Source organism: Astatotilapia calliptera, chromosome 3 (assembly GCF_900246225.1).
Source record: "Astatotilapia calliptera chromosome 3, fAstCal1.2, whole genome shotgun sequence".
Taxonomy (NCBI): domain Eukaryota; kingdom Metazoa; phylum Chordata; class Actinopteri; order Cichliformes; family Cichlidae; genus Astatotilapia; species Astatotilapia calliptera.
Genome location: NC_039304.1, coordinates 34,802,709 through 34,826,721, shown reverse-complemented (window position 1 = coordinate 34,826,721; position 24,013 = coordinate 34,802,709). Strand labels below are relative to the sequence as shown.

The 24,013-nt window shown below is 38.1% G+C and overlaps 1 protein-coding gene across 5 annotated transcripts in view; it reads right to left on the bottom strand.

Moving 5' to 3' along the window:
• LOC113019379 (protocadherin-15-like) overlaps positions 1-24,013 on the bottom strand; it is a 248,355-nt gene that overhangs the window by 42,646 nt on the left and 181,696 nt on the right. For all 5 annotated transcript variants that reach the window (XM_026163064.1, XM_026163065.1, XM_026163062.1 and 2 more), the window contains exons 27-31: positions 11,118-11,227; positions 10,762-10,902; positions 7,431-7,558; positions 4,247-4,477; positions 3,181-3,269 (exon numbers count right to left, since the gene is read on the bottom strand). In XM_026163064.1, coding sequence (XP_026018849.1) covers positions 3,181-3,269; positions 4,247-4,477; positions 7,431-7,558; positions 10,762-10,902; positions 11,118-11,227 — 699 coding nt within the window. The remainder of the gene's footprint in view (positions 1-3,180; positions 3,270-4,246; positions 4,478-7,430; positions 7,559-10,761; positions 10,903-11,117; positions 11,228-24,013) is intronic.

Genomic DNA, 24,013 nt, shown 5'->3' with positions numbered 1-24,013 from the left:
AGGCAAAACAAAGCATCAGTCCAGCACCAGCTGTGCAGAGTATTTGCTACGTGTCACAGAAAGGCCCACTGTTGACTGTGTATATAAAATATCATATCATGCAGTGATTTACGCATTTTGTGTTTTGCTTGACTGTCGTCACACAAAAGAAAATGCATTTAGTGTTTTACTTTCCAGCTGCCACTGATGTGGGGATAAGGTCAGGTACTTTGAATATAGCAAGTGATATTTTACAGAATGTAGAGAGAGTAGGAGGCAGAAAAAGGGGATGACGGATAGCATAGGTAACAAAATAGCTAATGTTTGCTGTTAGAGGCTTTCAAATACCCTTTAAAATTGCTCTCAACAAAAGAGAAAACAATACAAAAGCTGTTCAGTACTGTGAAAAAGTTTTTAGTTACCGCTCATTTCTTTCTATTTTGCTTCCAAGTAACCAGATTTTCTTTCAATTTTTAAAGTGGTCTTGAGCAATAGTTCTCCAGGCTTTCAGAGTTTTTCTTTGGATACTGGCTGTTGTTTTCATCCCACTTCTTCTGGCTGACCACTTACAGAGAAATTGTTCTTTTACGTTTGTTTGTTTGTTTGTTTGTTTGTTTGTTTGTTTGTTAGGCAATAACTGACCTATGAATCATTCAAGGACAGAAAAAAAGGAAAGAAACCTGGACAAGTGGATGACAAAAGAAAAACTGGCATGCCTAAAAAATTATCTACAGCAGGTGAACTGTATGTGGCAGTCAATAAAACAGGAAAGACTCAGCAAACATGACACAGGACAGGTGTGCTGTCCTGTGTCAGCCTCATCAGAAATGGTTTCAGTGGAGAAATTACACAAATTACAAAAGAAGTGGAGTCAAAAGCAGTGGACACAGGTCTGATGAACTTTTAACTGAAATTGCAATCAGTATTTATGGAGGTCAGGAGAGAGGTGAGTGTCTCAATGTATCTACAACGTGGTAGAACTGATGAGATTATGAATGTAGAAATGTACTGGGGATTATGATCCACCATGCAGTGCTATCTGAAAAGTATCTGAGTGGGATTGGTTTTGTTTTTCAGCATGCCACTGATGCCAAGCAGACTGCCGGTGTAGCAAAAGCATACCTGGATAGAAAAACACACAGTGGAACATTATCAGTCATGGATTGGCCTCCCATGAGCCTGAAACTCATGCAGTGTAGGATCATCTTGGCAGAGAACACAACAAAAACCAGCCAACATCCAAAGAAGAGCTCTGAATGTTGTTCAAGAAGCCTGGAGAACTATTCCTGAAGACTATGCAAAGATTTTACAAAAACTAAAAAAAAATTCAGAGAGAGTTGAGGCTGTTTTGAAGAATAAAAGTGGTAATATTCACTTTCGAGCTTGTTAGTACTGCAAAGAAATGAAAGGGAGCTCAATACTTTTGCACAGCACTGTATTAAAACTAGTAGCTCTTAACGTCAATTAAAAACGAACAATTGCCATTGTGCACTCTGTAACTGTGGTGGTTTGCATGTGACTGTTATAGAGATTGTGTTCTAATTTAATGAAACACTTGAGATCTTATTCTTACAAGGACATTTTCGGAAATCATTATAAGAGCACATCTAAAATTTAAAGACAAGAGTGTTTTTGCTCTTTAACTACTGCTGTTGAAAACCCCATGCGACAATTAGAGTTTAAGTCCCTCCTGTGGGGAGACACCATCGCTAAATCAATACAAGGACTTCAAACTGTGCAAACTCGAAATAAATCAATTTGTGACTAAAACTTAATTTCAATGCTGAAAAGTACACTTAGTCTGAAAACTTTTACAAGAGTTCTCTTCTTGTTGCTTGCACAGAGCTTGATTTGTCTTTCACTTTTGTTACCTTGCTACTTGATGACACTGCAGGTAAGTATTTTAAGGTAACCAGCAGTCTAGTTTTGATCTGTCTTATCAAATCTAGTAAAACACATTATCCAAGCACCAAGTGAAAAAGGTGTCAAAAAGTATATCCCTTTTCTTTCCAAGCTCCTTTATTGTCTAAGGAGCTTGGAAAGAAAAGCATCTGGACTTCAGTTTCCTTGAAGACGCTTCACCTCTCATCCGAGACGCTTCTTCAGTTCTACGAGAAACTGGTGGAGAGTCCCAGGTTGTAAGCCCTTTGGGAGTGTCCCCAAGAGAGTCATGGAAGCCCTATTGATCCTCTACCTAATTGCACGAGCCCAGATGCTTTCTCTTAGAACTGAAGAAGCTTCTCGATGAGAGGTGAAGAGTCTTCAAGGAAAGTCCAGATGCTTTTCTTTCCCAGGTCCTTAGACTACGATGACCTGGATGACCGAGAACCTTCAGAGAACTATTAGCCCTTACTGTTTTGACGCTCAAGATACCATTACCAAGCTATATTGCTAAAGGGCTAAAGGTATGTTAACATACCAAGCTAGTATTTCTCTCTTTAGCAAATAAAAAACAACCTTTTGCACACTTGATGTTCCTGTATATACTGCCTGTCTGAAGTCCATTCCCATCCCTCTCAATCCCTCTGGGATTCATACGTAGACTTTGACAAAGCCATCCCATTATTATACTTGGACACAAGCTATAAGGCTTCCACCACTACTATACTTTACATATGAAGTTCCTTTTGTAAAAAGCTTTCTTTGGTATGTGCTAGAACAATTTACTGCTTCTTTGGCCAAACACTGCTATGTTTAATGTTTTTTTCGTCCAGAGAAGATTCTTCTAAAGGACTAAAAGTTCTTTGCAAAACTGTACTTTTGCTTTAATAAGGTTTTTGGACAGCAAAGACTTTTTCTGGCACACCTGACACACAGGTCAAATTGATCTCTTTCTGGTGTGCAGCCATGCCCTTTGACAGCTGGAATAGTTACCAGGAGGCTCCTGCTGGCAGTCGGTTAAAATAAGGGATGATTTCTCTTAGAGTGAAATTATTTATTTCAAATAGAGCTCTTTCAATCTTGGTGTGTTGATGCCACACATTTCAGCAGGAATGAAAACACCTGACCTTCATATATTTAAGTGCAGGACCGTTTATTAAAATCCACTGCTTCAGAGAGGATTAGAAGTTTGCCTCTGCAAACACCAAAACTCTTCCTACAGATTTTTTTCTTTCTTAGATAAACTACATTCATCAAGTTGGATGTACAAATGGTTAAACCCAAGCTTTTTGCTCTATTGTCAAAAGCATCAAACGTTACCTCAGAAGCTTCTCTTTGTTTTTCTCCACGTACGTAGGAGGGACATTTGATACAACGACCTGCATGTCCAGCTGGTTCACGACTGACACCTACACAACAGGAGAGGAAAACTGAGATAAAAACCTGCTGAAGCACTTAAAATAAACCAAAAATAACATCCTGTGCTCTGATTTCGGTGCATCTTAACAGACAGAACTTCCACATGTTTGTAAATGCAGTCAAATGAATAACATTTCCCTTCTACAGCACACAAAATGTGCTTCAGGTTTGCCACAAATTGAATTTGTTTTTACACTTACCTGCTAAAGGATGTATGTGGCAGTGTAAGGGAGCAGTGGAGCACATGTAATTTAGCAGTTTGATTACATATTTTTTTATAGCTTGTTGGTGGTTGGACTACGTTCATATTTGCATAGTGTACTTTGCCATTATTTTGTCTAGGGTACTACAGAACCTGCAAGCAATTAACTTGACTATATTGGATGTAAATTAGTCACATGTATTAATTATTCACAAATCAAGCCTTCTTTAGAAGTGACGTGGTTAACTGAGCAACCTTAGACTATAATTTTTTAGGTTAAAGGCAGGTGTCAGACTAGTAGACACAAGATGCAGAGATTAAAGTGGGATGTGTTATTTTTTTTGCCTTATGTGGGACCTTTGTGCGAACAAGTAGGAACTCAGATGAGCAACATTTTTTTACTAATATGTGATGTTTTTGTACTACATTTCATAAGGGTTTCTTATGAAATGGGCACTCTCACTCTTGTCATATTTTTTAGAAAAATGAGTTCAAACTACTCTCTCATTAGCTTTAGTTAACCAAAGACGATTTCTCCCTGCAGGCATCGTTTTGCTGTGTTTACTTGTTCCAGTAAGAAGTCATTAGCAGCTTGGAAAACTATCCTTTCAGTGCAGCTTCCTTCACACTATCCTATGAGCAATAAAAATCTCATTGCACTAATCATGTCACCCAGTTCATTTTAGGTTGGACGCCTTAAAAAAAGTAATCGTAAACCTGCCATTAAAAAGTAATCATTGTGAAAAAAACATAAATTATACATACCACTATGTCTGCTTTGCTGCTGTGTCCTTGACCATAGTTGTCTGTAGCAACCACCTCAAACTTAAAATACGACCTCCTCATATTGCGGTACATGATAGCAGTCTTCACAACGCCGCTGTACGGTTCAATGATAAAGCCATCTTTGGTGTCTTTAGTGTCTTTACTAGCTGGAGGGGGGACGATCAGACGGTATATTATAGAACTGTAGTTACCAGTGTCTTTGTCCAGGGCCTGGAAAATAAGAAAAATAAGGACCATTAGATGGTATTACTGTGATCATAATTACACTGCCAAGCATTACCATAATCACTGTCATTATGAAATGTCATCATCATCATGCACACAAACACTATGATCAAGCCACTGTTGTCTTTTTGGGGTTTTTTGTAAAACAAATTCCATATGCTGTAATTATTATAATGCTGTTGGTCTGCTCTTTGCCTCCTTACCATCATCATTTCAGTCCAGGAGTTTGACACTATACAAGACACTGTCATGTACACTGAGTAGCGCAGGACTGATAGTGTGTCTCAGCTTTTACTCATCATGAGGTCACATATTATTTTTGCTTTTCTGGATTTTAAAACCTGTTCAAAGGCTTTCAGTTCTTTCATTTTTTTTAATGTGATATAATTCTGAATCAGAGGAAGGGTAAAAAGAATCCTTTGAAATCTGAGCAGATCATTTAATCTATGATTCTGGCTAACTATCATGTCTCTCCCTTGTTCAATATACATGCAAATCTCACATTAAAATCCAGACACACTCTCAGACAGACATTGATTTTATGCAGGGTTATTATAAGAAGGGCTAGAAATGTAGATATAGACACCCGCCACATCAAAGGTAAGATATGGTAGATAAAAACAAAGTAAAATGTTTTTTTTCATAGCTAGGGAATAAAGAAGCAACAAAAAAGAAACAAAGGTAATAAGGAGAAAGATGAGATCGGGAAGGGGGGCGTACTGAAGGAAGAACAAATGTATACATCTTTTTTCATTTTCTGGGTTCATCCTTGCAGAGATGAGGGTAACTTTTCAGCAATACATTAAAATGTGCACTAGTGAGAAGAGCTGCTTTAAACTGTACAGGGTGCAGGTCTCTCTGCTGCACCTATGAAGAGATATGTCCAAATCCAAGCAGGTCTGTGTCGTTCTAAAGTCGCAGTTTATTTGCCTTTGCACCTGTACACTTACCCAACTTCCTGTAAACATGAAATATGTGGGCACAAATGAATAATTGAGCAATAGCTGCAAACATTTTAATATACTCATGCCCTGCACACCTAAGAATTATTCAGAAGCATTTTGCACAGATGACGCCAGCACTTGGTGAGCAAGGTAGTACTCAACCCAGAAGCAACGATGCATCATCTAGCGATGCATCCTGATCAAACAGATGCTGTTCCCATTAAAAAAAAAAAAGAAAAAAAAAAAGATTGGATTGTAGCTCTGCTGTTTACCTTGTAATTGCCTTGATGGAGGAAAAAAAAAGTCCCAGCACTGGAAACTCTGATGGATTATTAAAGCTGGACTTTCTGTCTAGTATATTTTCATTTTATCAGTACCCATAACAACACAACCTCACCAAGCAGGGGTTTGCTTTAAGGCAATTTCTGGTCAACACACTAGTTAAAAGAGAGAAAGAAGCTTAAATGTCAAAGATTTACACAGCTGGAAAAGTAGAAATAGCTACATTCAGCTGGGTTTACCACATCACATAGTTCTGCATGTATGATTTAGCAGTTTTACACAACCCCAAAGGGGATTTATGTCTCCAGCTGGAAGTGAACCAGTGATTTTATTTTGCCAAGCAAATATGTAAACCACCACACTACGGAGGCAGAAGTGCATCTGGAAAAACATTTTTAACGGGCAAAAAGTGAAATTAATGAATTTAGAAAAAAATAATGGAGATGACTGAGCTTGATTTCTGATGTAGTCTAATCAATATTTGAATTATGGCATCCTCTGAGGGACAAAATAACACATCAACTCCTCCATGTGCAAATTGTAAACCCTAAAGGCAGAAACGTCCTGCATGTAGCAACACACAGACAAAAAAAACCATTTTGTCTGAAGAAGACGATTTGCATGCTTCAGACAGATGGGATAGGATTATTCATAATTAAGATTGGAAAAGCACATTTCTCAAAGTTACTCTGAAGCTTTTGTCTCACTCCCTTTTTCATTTTGATGCTACCATGTGTACAGCTAGCATCCCTGTCCATCTTTCTAGTCACTCCCTGCTGTTATCTATTCATCCATCATAGATCATGTATGTCTTCCCTGCTTTTTTTCAGTCCAGTCAGTTTGTCTCTCAGCAGGGTGTCAGCTCTTCTTATCTAACCATCAATCCTTTCTCCTCCTTTAACCTTTAGATATATTGCCTCACTCTGTGGCAATTGAGCCTGCAACCAGTTTTTCTCTCTCAGTTTATTTAAATTGTTTAAAAAGCTGGTTCCTGTAATCCAGCTTCAACCAAACATAGTTCTAACCCATACAAAACCCATATGTAAGCCCCAAACCTCAGGTGTTTGAAGCAGAGGAATAGCAAATTGAGACACTCGGTTCATGAGTGAGAAAAGCACATCGTCTGAACTTGTGAAACATGCTCTCCTGATGCTCTCATCGTTCCTGTCACTCTCGCTGGAATGATCTAATGAAGGAGGAATATCTAAGAATGATCTTAAAAACAGTAATGAAATATTAAAGCGCATACTTTTCTGCCAGGGACCCTGACTGGGTCTCTTGTGGCATCCAGGCTCATTAAAACATATTGCAATTTCTAAGATAGAGGCTGAAAGAGATAGGCTCCGTGACCCATTTAGGGTCCTGAAAGGCATTTTAATAATACGCTCAAGTTGTTTACAGTTACATGAATCTTTGTAGCAGAGTCAGGTATACCAAAGGGAAACAGAGAGATTTCTCAATCAACAGAGAAAGAAAAAACATACCTATCAATCATGATTTTTGTAATACTTGAATAATTTTAAAACAAGAAAAAAAATCTATTTCCAAACAAGCACTGTGTAAGCAGTACCTTACAATATAGTAAAATCCATACTACAAGCCTACAAAGTACATAAATCGGGGTCTTGTTTTAAGCCTCTACTGTAATTAGCAATTTGAACTGTGTGTTTTATGCTATTTGTGTTAATAGGCATATCTTTGTGTAGTTGTACCTGTACTTGCAAGACTGAGGTGAAGGTTTTGGAGTCTTCTGCAACTCCTCCAATGTAGAGAGGTCTAGTGAATTCTGGCGCATGGTCATTTTCATCCTGGACATCAATCACCACTTTAGCTGTGTTAGCTAGAAAACAGAAACACAAAATACACATTGTGATACACTTTTCCATAAAGGAGTGCTTTTGTGAAACACATACAAGGACAAGCACAAGCTTGACTGGCTGCAGTGCTGTAGCACCAGTAATTTCATCCTTCAGGTTCACGTCAGCAGATTGTTAATCGAGCTAGCTAGAGTTAGCCGATAGCTAAAATAATAGCAATGGCCTAAAATACTATGGTCAAGGTTCAAAATGGAGCTTCACAAACCAAAAGGAGACGTCCCAGTGAGTACATCATATTTTATATAGAGTCTATGCCTGTGTCGCATAACAGATGTGTTTCAGGTTGTGGAACATTAATCAGATTTACTCTGATCCATGTTATGAGTTCAAGACATCCCTTTTAGATTTGATCACTTTCTTTTTGGCCCTGTAAAACTTGAATCATAAAATAACTGCCAGAAAATTGTAATTTTTTAAGTATTTATTGAAACTTCAGACTATTTCAATTTGCATATATCTGTTTTAATTTGTATTATTTTTGCTACATTTGGCATTTTTTGTCCAATTTATTGCTTACAAATGTATTGTTTCAGTGTTATTAGGTGTTTCAAATTGATTTGAAAGTTTGATTTTTGTGGTTTACGTTCATATTATCATATCCGCTCATTGGTCATAGCTTCTAAAAGAATGCCACTTGATTTAGATTTATGTTAAAAGCACATTGCGTACTCCTAGGAAGTGCATATGTACAGTATAGGCAAGTTGGTGTATCCAAAACTTGTCTGACAATGAATAAGAGTTTAAAATTTACAGCTAGAGTTACAACTTATTGCCACCATTAGCAAAGGTGAAAAAAAACCTCTCCCAACCAACCAACCCCCCCAAAAAACACCAAAAACAAAAGAAAAGCTCCGAGTTAAAGTAACTAATCACAAGCATTTCCCTTCATCAACAGCTATGATTAATTCGGCTACAATTAGAAGATTCGAATGAAAAATCTGATTAAAATAATCTCCTCATCTCTTTCATCAGTACTCTGATGGTGGGCTCTCATCAGATTTCATTAAAAAACTTTGGTATTGCAAACCATCCCAAACATCTATGCTTCCATTTTGATTCAAATGTCCCTAAAAAGTCATTGGCGTGCTGTGGTATGTGCTGTGGTACCGAGACTGTTCAATGAATGTTCTATGTATTGCATTGAGAAGCTGGAAAACAAACTGCATTTTCAGGGCATTCAAAGGATTTCAAAACATGGGTTAGTTAAGTGAACAATGACTAAAGGACTTCAAGTTCATCATCTGAAAGTATGTAGTGAGATATTTAAGACACTTCTCAATGTGGAGTATGCAAGTAATGGAGCAATAACATTGACCTGAAGGATCTGATCTGATTTTTGAGACATGTGTCAAGAAATCTCAACCCTTAATGATAACTGACCGCATCAGAGACGTCTTGGCCTTTCCAAGGCAACTGTCTTCACAAGCAATGTCTTTGCCAAGATTACAAACCAGATTTTGCATCAATAATTCATGTTTTAGTACTGAAAACACACACACAGAAAAAGCTGCTTTAAATGTCTTACATATCCTTTAAATATTCAGTATAAGCTACTGTGTTTTCTATTTGTTAATTGTACCTCAGAATGACTCACATTCAGTCTTTATCTGGCCATGAACAAGAAATTCAGAATCACACCCACGGAAAACTGCATCATAATAAATCAACCCGAGGGTTAAAAGGTGAATCATGTCAGAAAGACAGCACAAACCCAGGATTGTGAACTTTTGTTTACTTCAATACAGACAAAAGAAGAAAAAAAATTCCCTTAATAAACTTGCACTGCTGACAGTATAAAGCAAACAATATTCAGCTTATCTTTAACAGGCATCCTTAAAACACAAGTGCAAAACATATAGTTTCAAGCCATATCTTCACTTGAATTAAGAAGCAGGATTAACATATTGTTGAAATCTCCTATTGATTTGTTTCCTGATTAAAATGCGCACCAAGAAGAACTGAAGGAGTTCTGCTAATGACTACAATGACTTGTAGCTTTAATCCCAGCAGAATTCTTCAATTCAAATCGTTTAAATGAAACAAGAACAGCATGTGGTAAACACTATAATTAAGGAAGAGAGACCTTGGTAGCTGAACATCAATTAAGAAGAATGCAGATATGTTTTCAAAGCAAAAACACCAGCAGGCAGATGGAAATTGCAGAAACAAGAGGCAGAAACAATTAAAGAGGGGAAGGAAAGCCACAATTTCAGTTTTAGTCAACACTTGATCTCACATGCAATTGTGGCAACAAAAAAAGTAAAAAGAAAGACTTGAAAACTTAGATTACAGCTGGTTTACCACTGAACTGACCTGCACAGATCACTGAGTACCAATGCTTGGGACAGACTGGAAAAAGTTACAGCTTTACAGATATGATCTTCAATCTTCCAACCCGCTTGCCAGCTTATTTTCCCACTTTGATCATAGCAAACACTCTTTGACATTTGAGAAATAAATTCTAGGCAGTTATATAATTGCACATGTGCCGAGACCTCGAGTGAGAGGCAATGAGACACACATCTAGCTTTTTTAAAAAAAAATCAACATCAACAGTGAGGGCAACAAACTGGCAAAACCTGCAGCTTTGATAGAAATCTAAGCGAGAAGAAAAAGTTGCTTTAAAGGCAAGACTAACTGACAAGGTAGAGTATAATAAAAAGTAGAGCTTTGTAGAGCGTGTGCAAGGTGAAAGTTTTAACACATGCACTGCAGCTCTGAACGTGTTGTGACATTTCCCTCATGAAGATGCATATGATAATGCAAATGTTGAACCGGTCAGAAAATAATGTTTAACCTGTCAGAGCTCAGGACAAAGTATGTGTGATGCCAGATGTCAGTTTGAGAATACTAAATCTTCCCTCCTAGACATTCCACGGTAATCTGTGAGTGATGTTATTGTAAGGTGGAAGCATTTAGGAACCACAACAACTCATTCATGACGTTTGGTGAGCTATGCAGAAGTTACCAGTGCTCTGCTCACTGTGAACAAGCAGATGTCCAAAACTCCTCTAGCATTAACATCAGCAGAAAACTGTGCACCAGGAGCTTCATTGGATGGCATTTCATAGCTGACCAGCTCATGTAGGTGGCCCGGTGCTTTTTTCCATATAGTGCACCAGTATATTAAAAAAGGTCATGAGGTGTCCTGTCATCAGGCACTTACTTTTTGAGGGAGCTCGCAGGTTTGAAGACACCACTCTCATGGAGTCCGCCTCTACCTTCAAAACATAGCTGGCATTGGTCTCATAGTCCAGGGGCTTGGCAGTGTAAATGACTCCTGTTGTTTCATTTAAAGCAAACACACCTGGGTAGAACAAGACAGAACAATTAAGAAAGATAGAAGGGTGGCATATAGTTCCATAATGTTCAGTTAGTGAGTGGGATGCCGACAGCTAGTGAGTAGCGTTTTATAGGATGAAGTGGAAGTCATATAATGTCTCCTGAGCATACAGTGATAGATTTTGAGCTCCACAACCGAACACAGGAAAACTCTGTATAACCAGCTCTAAGTTTACTCACCACCCTCGTTGCCTTCGATGATGGAGTACACGATAGTTTGATTGACAGCAGATGCTAAGATGACTCCCACTGGGGTTCCAACAGCAGCCTCCTCGCTGACTGGCAGAAACCTGGCAATGGATCAGTCAATCAATACAAACTGATGAGAAAATGAAATATGTATGTGTACACTGTGGGCCAACCTTTTCTCAAAGGGTAATCACATTTTGGCAAGTTCAGTAGACATGAGAGTTGAATCTGTAAACTTCCAAGATATTCTTTTTTTCCTTCCTTCATGCTTACAGTTATATGATCCTTCAAACCCCAGAGACAAAGTCTATAAGTAGTGTTTACATTTTTAAAAAACTGGATTGTATAACAAATGCGTAAGAAGTTGCTCTTCGAAACTGCACTTAGAGATAAAGCAAGACGTGGCTGCTGAACAACAGCTTTTTTTAAAAATGCATTTAATAAACAAACTCACTTAATCTTTGACAACACTCCTGTTTATATTCCTCAGTACAGTAATGTCAGACACCATAGATCAGTGCATTGCTGTTCTCCAGCCATATGTCAGTTATTGTTAGGATGCCTGGGTCGTTGACCCAGGGTTTTTGAGTTTATTATATTATTTATAATTTCTAGTCTTTGGGTTTTTGTTAGAGTTATGTCTTATGGTTTGTCTCTGTGTAATCCTTAGTTGCTGTCTTCCCTGTCCGCTATATCCCCGTGTCCAGTCAGTGTCTGTGTCTGCCCTGCCCTGTTGTAGTGCCTGCATGTGAGTCTGTGTCTTTGTTCAGTCTGTGTTATGTGTTTCCTGTTTTACTTTGAAGGTCTCTGTCTTATCTCTGTCTTATCTCAGTGTGTTCAGATTACGCTTCCTTGTCTCGTCAGTTCTGATTTGCCCAGCTGTGTTTCCCTCCTGTTGTCCATTCACTGATTGCTCCCTCTATGTATTTAAGCCCTGTGTTTCAGTTTGTCATTGTCGTGATCTACCCTTATCTTGCTGTGTGTTCTGTGTAAGGTTATTTTGTAGTCTTAGTTTTGTTACCCTTTTTGAGTTCAGCATTAAAGCTGTTTTGAGTTCAAGTTTTGTCTTCGGAGTCTGCATTTTGGGTCCTTTTCCTGCCTGCACACAGCCGTCACATAACAGTTATAGGATGCCAATGACAGTGTGACAAAACACAGCAGTCAAAACAGCCTCTGCTCTCACTGATAACATGAGTTGCACACAAAGAATAAAGTCAGTAAGGACGTTCTTTAAGCATCTATGTGTTTTTTGTAAAGTCCGATGTTCAACTGAGAACAAATAATATAATATGCAAACTAACTGAATGGCATTTGTTCAGGCATCCTACTAAATACAGCTGAATCAGCAACCAGCAGAACAGCTTATGGATCAGCTGTTACCCTTTTATAAATCCTAATAGCAAATCAACAGGCTGCTCCATGTAAGTCGCTTTAGCCTTGCAGATGCAAAGCTGCTTTGCAACCCACCTCGCCTCCTTTTCATGCCATGTCTGATCTAATCAGTGCCATGTTTTTGTCAGTGCATTCTCTAATGTGGGATGTTGCTGCTTCTCTCATTGGCTTAACATTCAGTTGGACAGGTGAGCAGATCCAAAAATACAGTCAAAGAGCCAAATGTGACAGAAAAAAACCCAGAGCATCAATGGCATAGCAGCTCATCTGATTTATCACAGTTCACAGGTTATTGGCCGTAAAACGACTAATATGATCTTGACCTTGATCACTGTGTGTAATATTTACTAAAAACGCTGCAGGAGGAGTGATGATTCTTGTGATTTGTGGACAAGCTCATTGACCCATTGGCTAATCATCTTTAAACTTCTGCTGAATTTAAATAAAGGGTTTAATTCCTGTTTAACCAATTAACTCGTAACTAATAACAACACAGTTAATTCCCATCATTTAAAACAGAGAAAATCCTCCATTTCAGAAGCTGGAGCCTGCACATCCATCATATTTGTGCCTAACACATTAAAAATATGTGATTATTAAAATAAATCAGTCTGTAGTTATTTTCTGCTGATATACCTATGGACTAAATAACAAATTAGTAGATGATCAATCCCACCTTAATTAGTGATATAAACCATATGTGACATGTGTTAATGGGCTTTGGTCGTTTGACGAAGGCTTACATGATGTTTGGATGAAACTTGCTCTGATACAGCACATTTGGAACAACTTGTCTGACAGGTCCCATTAGTGGCCTGAGCCAAGCGCTGAAATTAAACCATCAATAGGTTTTCAAAGGGAACCCATGCGTGGTCTTGTTTTTGTCCACCTGCCTCTTATTGTGTGTGGTGCAGTTTTCCCTACTTACAACCCTGACAGATTTTCTAAGAATCTGGCAAATCTCAAATTTCCAGCAGGCTTCGCTCCATTAAATAAACCCAGTCCAGTCATTAGGCCAACCGTCACAGCTGGCTAAACATTATAACATGGGCTACCAACTGGCTAAGCTATCAAGCCATCACTATGTGATAAATGGGACTGCTGGAGAGTGTGAGAGAGTGCGTGCTGAATGTGTTTGTATGAATTTTAACTTCCAGTCCAGTCAATTGCTTCTCTAACCACCTGTTCTATCCAAACACTCTTGCAGGTAATGGTATAGTAAACCTGAAGCTAATCAAATGAATACAGACTCAAATAGGGACCTGTTACTGCTAGGAAAAGGAAAATAAAAACACAAGCTACTAGCGATATCTCTTTTCTATTCATTCTACTATTTCATTGCAAGGTATGACAGTGTGACAGCGACCCATCATGCATTTGTACCAAAACCCTGAAAGCCATCATTCATTTCAGTCTATGTGAATGTAAACAAGTCAAAAGATCTCCTGTGAAAAAGATCTATTGTGTCTGCAGTACTGATATTGAGGCTATTTTCTTCCTTTATTACACAGTGTACAGTAATTAAAGTGTTGACAGGAAAATAGCACAAAGAGACAAAGCTAACAAAAGGACCTGGGCACACTCAGGAAAACTGGATGTTGCATTTTTGTCACTTGCTTCTGCAATCATATCCAAAGAGCAGATTTCACCACTTCTACAAGCATAGAATATCCATGCTCCCTTCCTTTCTCTTATCCAGTTCAGGGTCTCAGGGGTGCTGGAGCCTATCCCAGCTGTCATAGGGCAAAAGGCAGGCTACACCCCAGACAATTACCAGGTTTATCACAGAGAGACAGACAACATTTCACATTCACGGCCAATTTAGAATAGCCAGTTTACCAAACCAGCACATGCAGTCTTTTGGACTGTGGGGATAAAAAGGTGCGAGCTCCACACGGAAAGGGCCCAGCAGGAGGGTGGATTCAAACCCAAGACTTTCTTGCTGTAAAATAACAGTGCTAATCATTGCACCCCTGTTTAAAAAGATCTGTAGCATCATAGCTGATACTGGGGTTATTTTCTTCCTCCTTTAAACAATGTACCATAAGTAAAGGGTTGCTAGGAAAGAGAAGCAGCTATAATACAATATAATATAGCCTTAAATACAAATATCTTTGTGGTAAAGACGCATTTAATTGAGAAAACGGCTGAGTTTCTTCAAGCACACTGTTTCTAAGAAGAAGAAAAAAAGAGCACCAGGAATACAGCTAGCCAACAATAAAGAATAAACATGAAGTGTTTTTTTGTAGTGCAACAATTTATCAAAAGGCTTGGAATAAATGATTTCCTTCCTTTTGTTGTACTATTAAAGCCAAGAACGCCTCTGATTTTAATCATTTTTAATTTAATTTTGTAATTGCTTTGCATTCATTTACTGTGTTATCTTGGTGTAACGCTCATTTCCTTGTGATAACAAGCTAATTATTTAGTTATGACATGAAAATAAACATTTTTATTACTCTTCCAGCACTATTCCTCCTCCTCCCTTTCTCATGTCTCTATCTTTCCCATTTCTATAGTTCATCCCCACTAAAATCTCAATTCCTCACTTAGACTCACTCCATTCATGCCGTCTAGATTCCTCATCCTGCATTTTTCCCTCCACATCTCCTTCGGCCTCTCTATCTTTCCCTCAGGCTGCTGCTTCCAACCACCATCCCAGCAGACCTCAGCAACTACCAGCTATTTGTTATCCTTTCTTCCAACCCTCCATCTCCACAGTGGCTACTTGACAGGGATGAAGGAAGAAAACTGAGTGAATGCCCACACACATGCACGCATGTGCACACGCACCCATGCACATGCTCGAAACATCATGCTCTATGCGCACCTTTACATTCGCACATACACATAAAACTGCATATGCACAAAGCTCATTACCAAGCCTATGTCACACCCCCTCTTGCACTCTCTAATCATTGCTATTCTGACTGCTGCAAGCTGGACTGATACTGATAACAACAGAAACACACACACACACACCTAAACTATATTTGCGGATATACTGTATTGACTGTCATTCATTCCCTAAAAGCTTACTACATGTGCAAAGTCATCAGAATTTCAAAAAAAACCTTTAACTTTAAAACTAGCTCTAAAAAAAGCACACATACCTACCCAAAGTACACATTCTGAATAAATACAGTTTGCAGGACATAGTCTTAAGAGAGTTTAAACAGTGTGAAAGGACAGACAGGATAATGGGGAAAGTGATAGATGCTGGCGATGATACCCTCCCTCCTTGTAGGTCTTTTTCTCAAAGCCACAGTCATCCATTTGTCCCACTTATTGTTTTTTTCCTCAGTTATTATCTCGTCTATTTCAGCTCCTGTTTCTTTATGATGCATCATTTGGCCCTTCTTGTCATTATTCTTCCATCCCTCCCCACACTGCTCCCTTTCATTTCTCTATTTCTCTACAGCAATTCTGGTCTGGTCCTTTTCTGCTGTGTCCAGTACCGGGCATTTCTTTGGCTCCGTTTTGCTTTGGCAACATCACTGCACAAAAGATTTTTTGTTGTTGTTGTTTTTAAATCTCAGATGAAAGTCATGTTTGATCTGATGCTTTACAATGCGTGGGAGGGCACTCCTGGTTGCACGCTGACAGATCAATATGGGCTGTTTTGCAGCAATGTTTCAGATTCATTCATCATCAGTTAATTAGTCAAAATATGTAAAAATATTGCTTCAATTAAACAACATCATTACAGTTTCATTACAAATCCTTTGAGAGCATCTGCTATATCAGTTGGTAGATAGATGAAGTGTTCAAACTGAAAGGCAGCCCAATACACAAACATGCAGGAAAAGCCATCTGATTGTTCAGGCAACTAGCCAGACACTGTAACCCCCTTAAAACTGAATATCCGAATGGAACAAGAAGTTTGTTAAAGTGAAAATTGGTGGTGAGCGGGTGGGAATTGATTCTGCAGAATGTTTTGGCTATTAAAGCACCAGCCTATACAACTTGTCAAGCAATCACATCCAAAAGCTAAATCATTAAACCACCATCCAAATGGCCACATTGTAAGGCTAGACAAAGTAAGTGGATCAAGAAACAGTGTCATGGTTGTGGCTGAGAGTCTGCCAGCTAATGGACATGATTGTCAGCTACTTTATCAAGTAAGGTGGATACAATATCACAGGGTCCTATGCTAGCAATTTCTATGAACTTTCTTTGGTAAATGATCCCATTTATTTTGATGCATTCGTACATTTCAAATAAAGGTTGATTCTCTTTACACCCTCTACGGCTCTCTTGCCATCTACATGGGTCCATTCACATCCAGCACAGGCAGTCAGATTTCCAATAAGATGAGCCCAGTTTGCTTTCTGGTAAGCATCAGCCTGGACTGCTGCAGTGCTGTAACGGTGGATAAAAATGACAAATTGCTGTTCACTCCTGCTGGTTCCAAATCTCTCAGTTTATCATCCTGCTTTTTCAGTAGGTCTCTAATTAGCTGCAGGATTTTCATTAGGAGACTGTAGAGTGAGGTAATAACCTTCAAAGGTTGGTTAGAGTTCTCTAGCTGTAGCTGGAAGTTTTAAGTTTTTAGTTAACATACCCTTGCTGTAATAAGAGCTTGTTGTGACATGATGGTTGAAAGTGCGGCTTTCTGATGAAGAAGTGGGGAGTTACAAAATCAGATACGTGAAAATTAGATTTTGAAACTGTTGCTTTTGGTCTATTTAGAATGTGACATTAGAGCAGCACGCTGCAGTTAAAATATTGTGATGGTGAGCCAATATTGGTGATTTTATTACAGTTGCCGGGGCATGTAACTAATCTATTTTTTCTCTGTTTCTCATTTCTGCTCCGCACTGTCGGAATAATCAAAACTCATTTTCTGTACCCCCTGGCATTCTCCTGTCTCTAATCCCAAATCTCTCTCTTCTACCTCTCTCCATTCTGTTGTACTAGTCCACATGGAGCCGCTCCCTTTTCGTCACTCCTCCTTCCTGTCAATCACCCTCCCTTTTTTTTTTTGCAGCAGTCTTTCCGACTCTAAAAGTGATTTTCTCTTTTTTGTATTCTGTCAGCAAGCGTCTTGGCATATTTTCCCCTTTTTACAGGCCTCTTCTCACCTTTTACTTTACAGTTTTGACACAATTGTCAACTCAAAGTCAAACGGCTTAATACATCTCAAGCAGTCTGAACTTGAGCGACGCAACATTCAAGTACCAATACATAAAACATGTGAAATTTCATCAGACGGATGGTTATATTGATTCATATAAACATGCAATAAAAGCAACAAAGGATGAAAAAGAATGAGAGAGTGAAAGAAAACCAAGAAGGGGGATAACAAAAATATATGTCCATGCCTTTGTGCAGTTTGTCTGGGAGGAGAAACTTCATCTAACCTCACTTCTATAAGCATGCAAGCTCACAATCTAAGCATCCTATTCTTGCAGGAAAATTGTATTTTAAGCCATTGAATCTAATGAATTACAAAAACCTTGGCTTATACTACTTTTAAATTCATTGTTACTGCATGGCATAATAGACTCCTTGTATTGACATCCTGATGTATTCTTTTTTATAACTGAACATGAAAAAGTATGTCTTGGGTCAAACTATAAATATTTGAGGGCATGTGCATGAGCATACACAGGATTGCATTTACATAGTGTTGTTCAAAAGATAATTTTACTGCATTTGTTTTCTTGGCAGTTCAGCCAGAGGCAACGAGTACAACAGGTTTCCAACAGATCCGGCGTTCCTATAATGTTTTTTCTAACAACTCTGTGCATCAAACCAGGTGTTAATGATTTTGCTTAAACCTAACTTAAAAAAAGACATGTTCATATTAGCCGTTGTATCGTATAATATAAGATATGGAGGCTTGCTTTCAATACAGAATTAAAAGATAAAGTTCAAACAAGAAGGTATTGCAGTGGGCTGGAATGATCCAGGATGGCATTGCAGTAACTTGTGTAATGATCAAATAAGTAATTCAATCTGATTTTTATACAAAATACTCTCAAGCAAATAAAATTTGAATGTGCTCCAATGTGACGGTCCTTCCAGCTGACATCGTAGAGAACGTGATGGACACCCCCCTGCGTTCATGCACGCAGATGTCCATAAAGTTGCAATAGAAGTGCTTTAGTATGCAATGTTTTTCAAAGGCATTCTTCAAACAATACAAATATGAATTGTTTTGGTGCAATTCAGGCATATTTGCTCACTGAAGATACAGTTGCTCTGAGTCTATTTCGCACAGTTAATAACTATTCTGGAACTCTCTCCCTCTAAATTTGAGATCTGTGGACTAAGTGGTCACTTTTTAAGAAACAACTAAAAACCCATCTTTTTAGACTTACATTTAGTTAACTTGCATTTAATCTTTTTTTTTTTTTTGGCTTAATTTGTTGTGAAGTACTTTGTGATCATTGTCTCAAAGCGTGCTATATAAATAACAATAACATTTTACTTGCTTACTTACTTATTTAAATAATTGTCCAGACTGCCAAGTAATAGGTCTTATTTCTAAGGAATGTAGTTCGCTAAATCCACAGATAACGCAGCAGGACAAGTCAGCAGAACTTATGCGTATCCCACTTTAGCCTCATACCATGCACATTTTCAGAAGTGCTGTCGTATACCTATTATTCTGATCTAGTGTTATCCTTTAAACTGAAATATGCAAAAACAGATAGTCTTCTTTAACTTGTGGACAACAAATTTAACAATGGTCTTTTATTACACTAATCAAGTAAATAAAACAAAAATAAGAAACAAGCAAACGTTACTGGAAAGACACAGGTTACTGTAGAACAGCGTCGACTAAAAAAAAAAAATTATACATTTCCCCCTCGGTCTCTTAAAAATGCCAGACGAGCCTCAGAAATGCAATTACGTAGTTTAATAGAAAAAAAACCCACATCTTTTTTTGGCATAGCACACTTAAAAAGGAGCATTGGTTATATATTTTAAATGTCACAGTATGTTTTTTTCAACTGTACTGCACTTCAGATTCTAATAGAAATTAAATTAAACAAAGGATAATGCAGTGAGTTTAAAACAAAATGAGTTTTTATGTCTATGTCTGTGATTTTACAATTTGAAGATTATTAATTAAGCAATGTGTCACTTTAATTTCTTTATCACATATTGACCTCGACCTCTACAATGCCATTAGTTCGCTCTTGGGATAAGTGAACTTTTGTGCTGAGTGTAATAAAAGTCCCACAATCCTCATATATCTCATGGGGAGGAGATGATATTACTATGACCTTAGCCTCTGACCTTAAACCACAATAATTTAATCAAATCATCTATGAATCTGAGTAAATGTTTGTCTGAATTTGAACATATTAGTTAAAGTGAACTATCAGGCTATGAGAATCAGGCATGAAGACACAGCTGGTGTGTAGGTTTATAAAATGAAAAATAAAATTACTGAAATATCGAACAATAATGTTGAAAAAGACATACTTAAAAGAGCTATGAGAGCTAATTAAGAAAAAAGGAGAAATAGACTAGTGTGGCGTTATACTGCAATGAGTCAAAAAGAACTGCGTATAGAGGTATGTTTCTCACACTTTGTTCAAGCCTTAAGCCTTGAGAATTGAGAGAATATCTTTACTTGACCAAACACGCATGCATTTTCCAACGGATTCGATCCTGGCTGATGAAATTACTAATTTAAAAGCTATCTCCTCAAAGAAGAAGCTGTCTTCTCAAATCTTTTGGCCATCTTTTCTGTCTCTAGTGATTTCCAGAGTAATACTGTATGTGACATCAGCTGCTAAATGGCAGAAGGAGATAAATTTGAATCACCACTTTAACACAAGTATACGAAAATACTGAAGTGAAACTAATTTTATAATTTCGTTTTTGGCCTAATTAGAGTTTTTCTGTATGTTTTTTAATATTATATGATAATTTGATTACCTTTGTCAGTCACTCCATGGGAGACTGCCTTTCTCTACACATTATATAACTGAAACATAGCCAACAAATGCTCATAGATTTCACTCTTACAGTATTCTATCATTTATATATTGGTTCAACAGCACAACAAGAGCTTTGTGACATGGCACGTTATCATGCTGGGAGCAGCCAACAGAAGATGGGTATACTGTGGTCATAAAAGGACGGATATGGTCAGCAGCAACACTGTGGCATAGACTGTGGCACTTGGTACTAAGGGGCCCAAAGTGCACCAAAAAATATTGATGTACTGTTGATACAAGGGAGAATAGATCCATGCTTTCATGTTGTTTACACCAGATCCTGACCCTACCATCTGAATGTTGCAGCAGAAATTGAGACTCATGAGACCAGGCAGCATTTTTTCCAATCTTGTGTTGTCCAATTTAGGTGAGTGAGTTTACTGCATTCAAATGGCCTGCACAGTCACCAGATCTCAATCCAAAAGAGCAACCTTTGGGATGCGGTGGAATGGGAGATTTGCTATCTGGATCTGCAACAATTGTGCGATGCTATCATGTCAATACGGACCAAAATCTATAAGAAATGTGTTAAGTGTGTGATATGAAGAACTAAAGTAGTTATGAAGGCAAAGGGGGGTCCAACCTGGCATCTCTAAGGTGTATATCTTTATAAAGTGTCACGTGAGTGTCGAATGCATTGGTAGCACATAGTCAGTATAGAGCAGCAAATGTCCGATACACTGTGCACTTCAAAAGGAGAAACCAACAAATGTTGTAGAAGGATTTGGATAATAGTGGTTTGGGTAATACTTGACGCAGTCTCACAATGTTTCTTTTCCTCCTTGTGCTGATGTTAACACTGGCCCAGAACTACATTTCAGTAACCACAAATATCAAGATCTTTTCAAAATGCAACGTGGAACTTGAAAGAGGCCGGCCTTTCAGGGAATGGCAGACATGCAGTCCAACATTGTCAGCAACAGATTTTCTGTTTAAAGAAACTGTCCAAAGTTGGGTTTTTTTACAGTGAACCCAATTTAACGTTTTCCTTTGATCTGTTGGTCTGGTAATCTGGGTGTCAAAGGCAAGAGAAATTGCCTGCACAAGTGAGAGAAGTGAAATAACCTGGACCCTTTAGAATGACATCAGCCTATTCAAACCTATTCTGACTGTGGCTGCCATCCTTTTCATGAGTTTCATGTGAACCTCTGGTTGGTTTAAGGTCACAGGAAACTGCAGAATTCACAAAGTCATGCCACAATCTCCATTTTAAAAACTTGAAATATTCATATTAGCCTTGCCTTGTAATACTTCGGATACTTCAGGCTCATTTTAGCCCTTAGGTAAACTAAGCAAATTTAGGATTTGGTATGCGTTGTTTGTTTTTTAATAACACTGATGTTTTTATGAGCTGAAACTACGAATTTGCTGCAATATATTAAGCATAAAATCTGAAAGATTACACATGAAAACCATATGTCTTCATATCAACAATATGTGGGTACAGATGTCTACCTGACTGAGTACTGACTGATCTTTAAAGCTAGTAGAATATTTTGATTGGCTGTCTGCCTGCCTATCAATTAGATCGGATATCTCATTGTCCATCTGCATTGCATTGTTTCTCTGTTTGAATCTTTACCTGCTTGTATACTTCAGTCTGCTTCAGTCTGTCAGCTCATCTGGCACTTTAAAGACTTTTCCGCCTGTATGTTGATCTGTCTGCACGCATGTGCGTCTGCCTTTCTGCCTGTCAACTTCAGTGTGTTTTTGAAACAATGGATTCTGGCAGCATTGTCACTTGTTTTCTCCTTTTTTTCTAACCTCCTCAAACTTTTATGGTTGTATTTCCCCTGTTCTCCCACTCCTCACATTTTCCCCCCTTCACTTTCCATCTCCTACTTTTTCTTTCCATCTGAAACTCACACTCCACCATCTCCCAAACTGCTTCAATGCCACTATCCTCTCCCGACATTATTGTCTGTCCTTCTTATTTCTGTCTCAGTCTTCTTCCTCACCACTATCTCTCTTGCTGTCTCCCAACTGCAAGCAGCAAATAACACCACCGATGCCGTTTTCCATTTGTTGTCTGAGTCGTAAAAGTGCCAAGAGCACAGCATGTGTCTGTGTGCAACAGTAAAACAAGGTAACCTTGAAATGAATGGTTTAGGAAGCTTTGTAGAGCAACATATTAGATGTGCTTTAATGTACATTTTTATACCAGAGAGTACTATGATTTTCGAACAACACTCACACACTGTTTTAACAAGGTTGTATCTTAAAAATGATATTGTTAAGGTGTCACATTTTTGGCTGACTATATTGGCAACACAACCAACACAAGCATTTGCTGATGAAACTGGAAAAGTTTCCATTTAAAAGCTGCAAATGATGAAGCACTAATGCTGTGCTTAAAAGTCTTTTTTACTAAAGCTACAGGTGCTGTACTGCAGATGACTCTAAACTAAACAGGTGGTTGGTGTGTGAGTTTTAGCCATTGTAATTCACAGTGTTACACTTTTGTCCCTTTTGTTTTGGAAGAGTTTAGGTTTAAAAAGTGCGTCATTGGTCCATTTTCTGCCCAGAGGATTGTGATTGTTCAACTACTACTTCATGCCTGATTTTTTGGTACTTTTATTTTCCCTTTCATTTGTGCCCTCTGCTTTGGTGCATTGCTGGATGGGGAAAAGATATATACTGTACATTTTGTTTGCTTTGTGCTTGTCAAAGCAATTTTGAGTCACCGGGATACTGAAATATTAAACCTTGCCTGACCACGAACAGTTTCTATCCCTCAAACTCTACTGTGCATTGGAAATCAATAAAAGAAAACCAAAAATGACTTTTAACACCAAGTGAAACAAAGCAAATTTTGTTTTTTTCACTGACAAGTTTTTCTATTACGATCACTGACGTTTTAATGAAATCATTAGCATGTTGTTCTTGTTAAAGAATAAAAGCAATTAAAATGGCACATAAGTAAACACTGTGTATGGAGGTCACAAAGTCTCATTATCCTGTCAACACGAGTGTTAATTGTTAACTGTTATTTGGTAGATATGTTTCCTTGAAGGGCACCCTAGGTGGTCAGGCAGTGTCATTTTTGAATAGTTACTTTCCACCAGTACAGTCTAACGACTTTATTGCTCATACTTTCTCTTCCTTTTCTGACTAGGTTTGTGATAATTCTGTGATAGCCGGAGATTTTAACGGTTATTTTTCTACAACTAAGGACAGATCCCCTCCCAAACAAATTCAAATGTCTACAAGGGCCAAAGCACTTTTAGATACTTGTAACAAACTTGATTTGGTTGATACCTGGCGGACTCTTCACCCTAACGATAAAGAATTTACTTTTTTTTCTGGTGTTCATAGAACAAGTAGTAGAATCGATTTCGTTTTCACCGCCAAACGATCACTGGGAAACATTTTGAGATGTACAATAGGTGATATTATTATATCTGATCATGCGCCGGTTTTTGTTCAGCTAAGTGATCTAAATCCTGTCCCTCGGTCTCATAACTGGAGATTTAACAATTTTTTGATTCACGACCCAAAATTCGAAATATTTTTAACTGATCAGCTTGAACATTT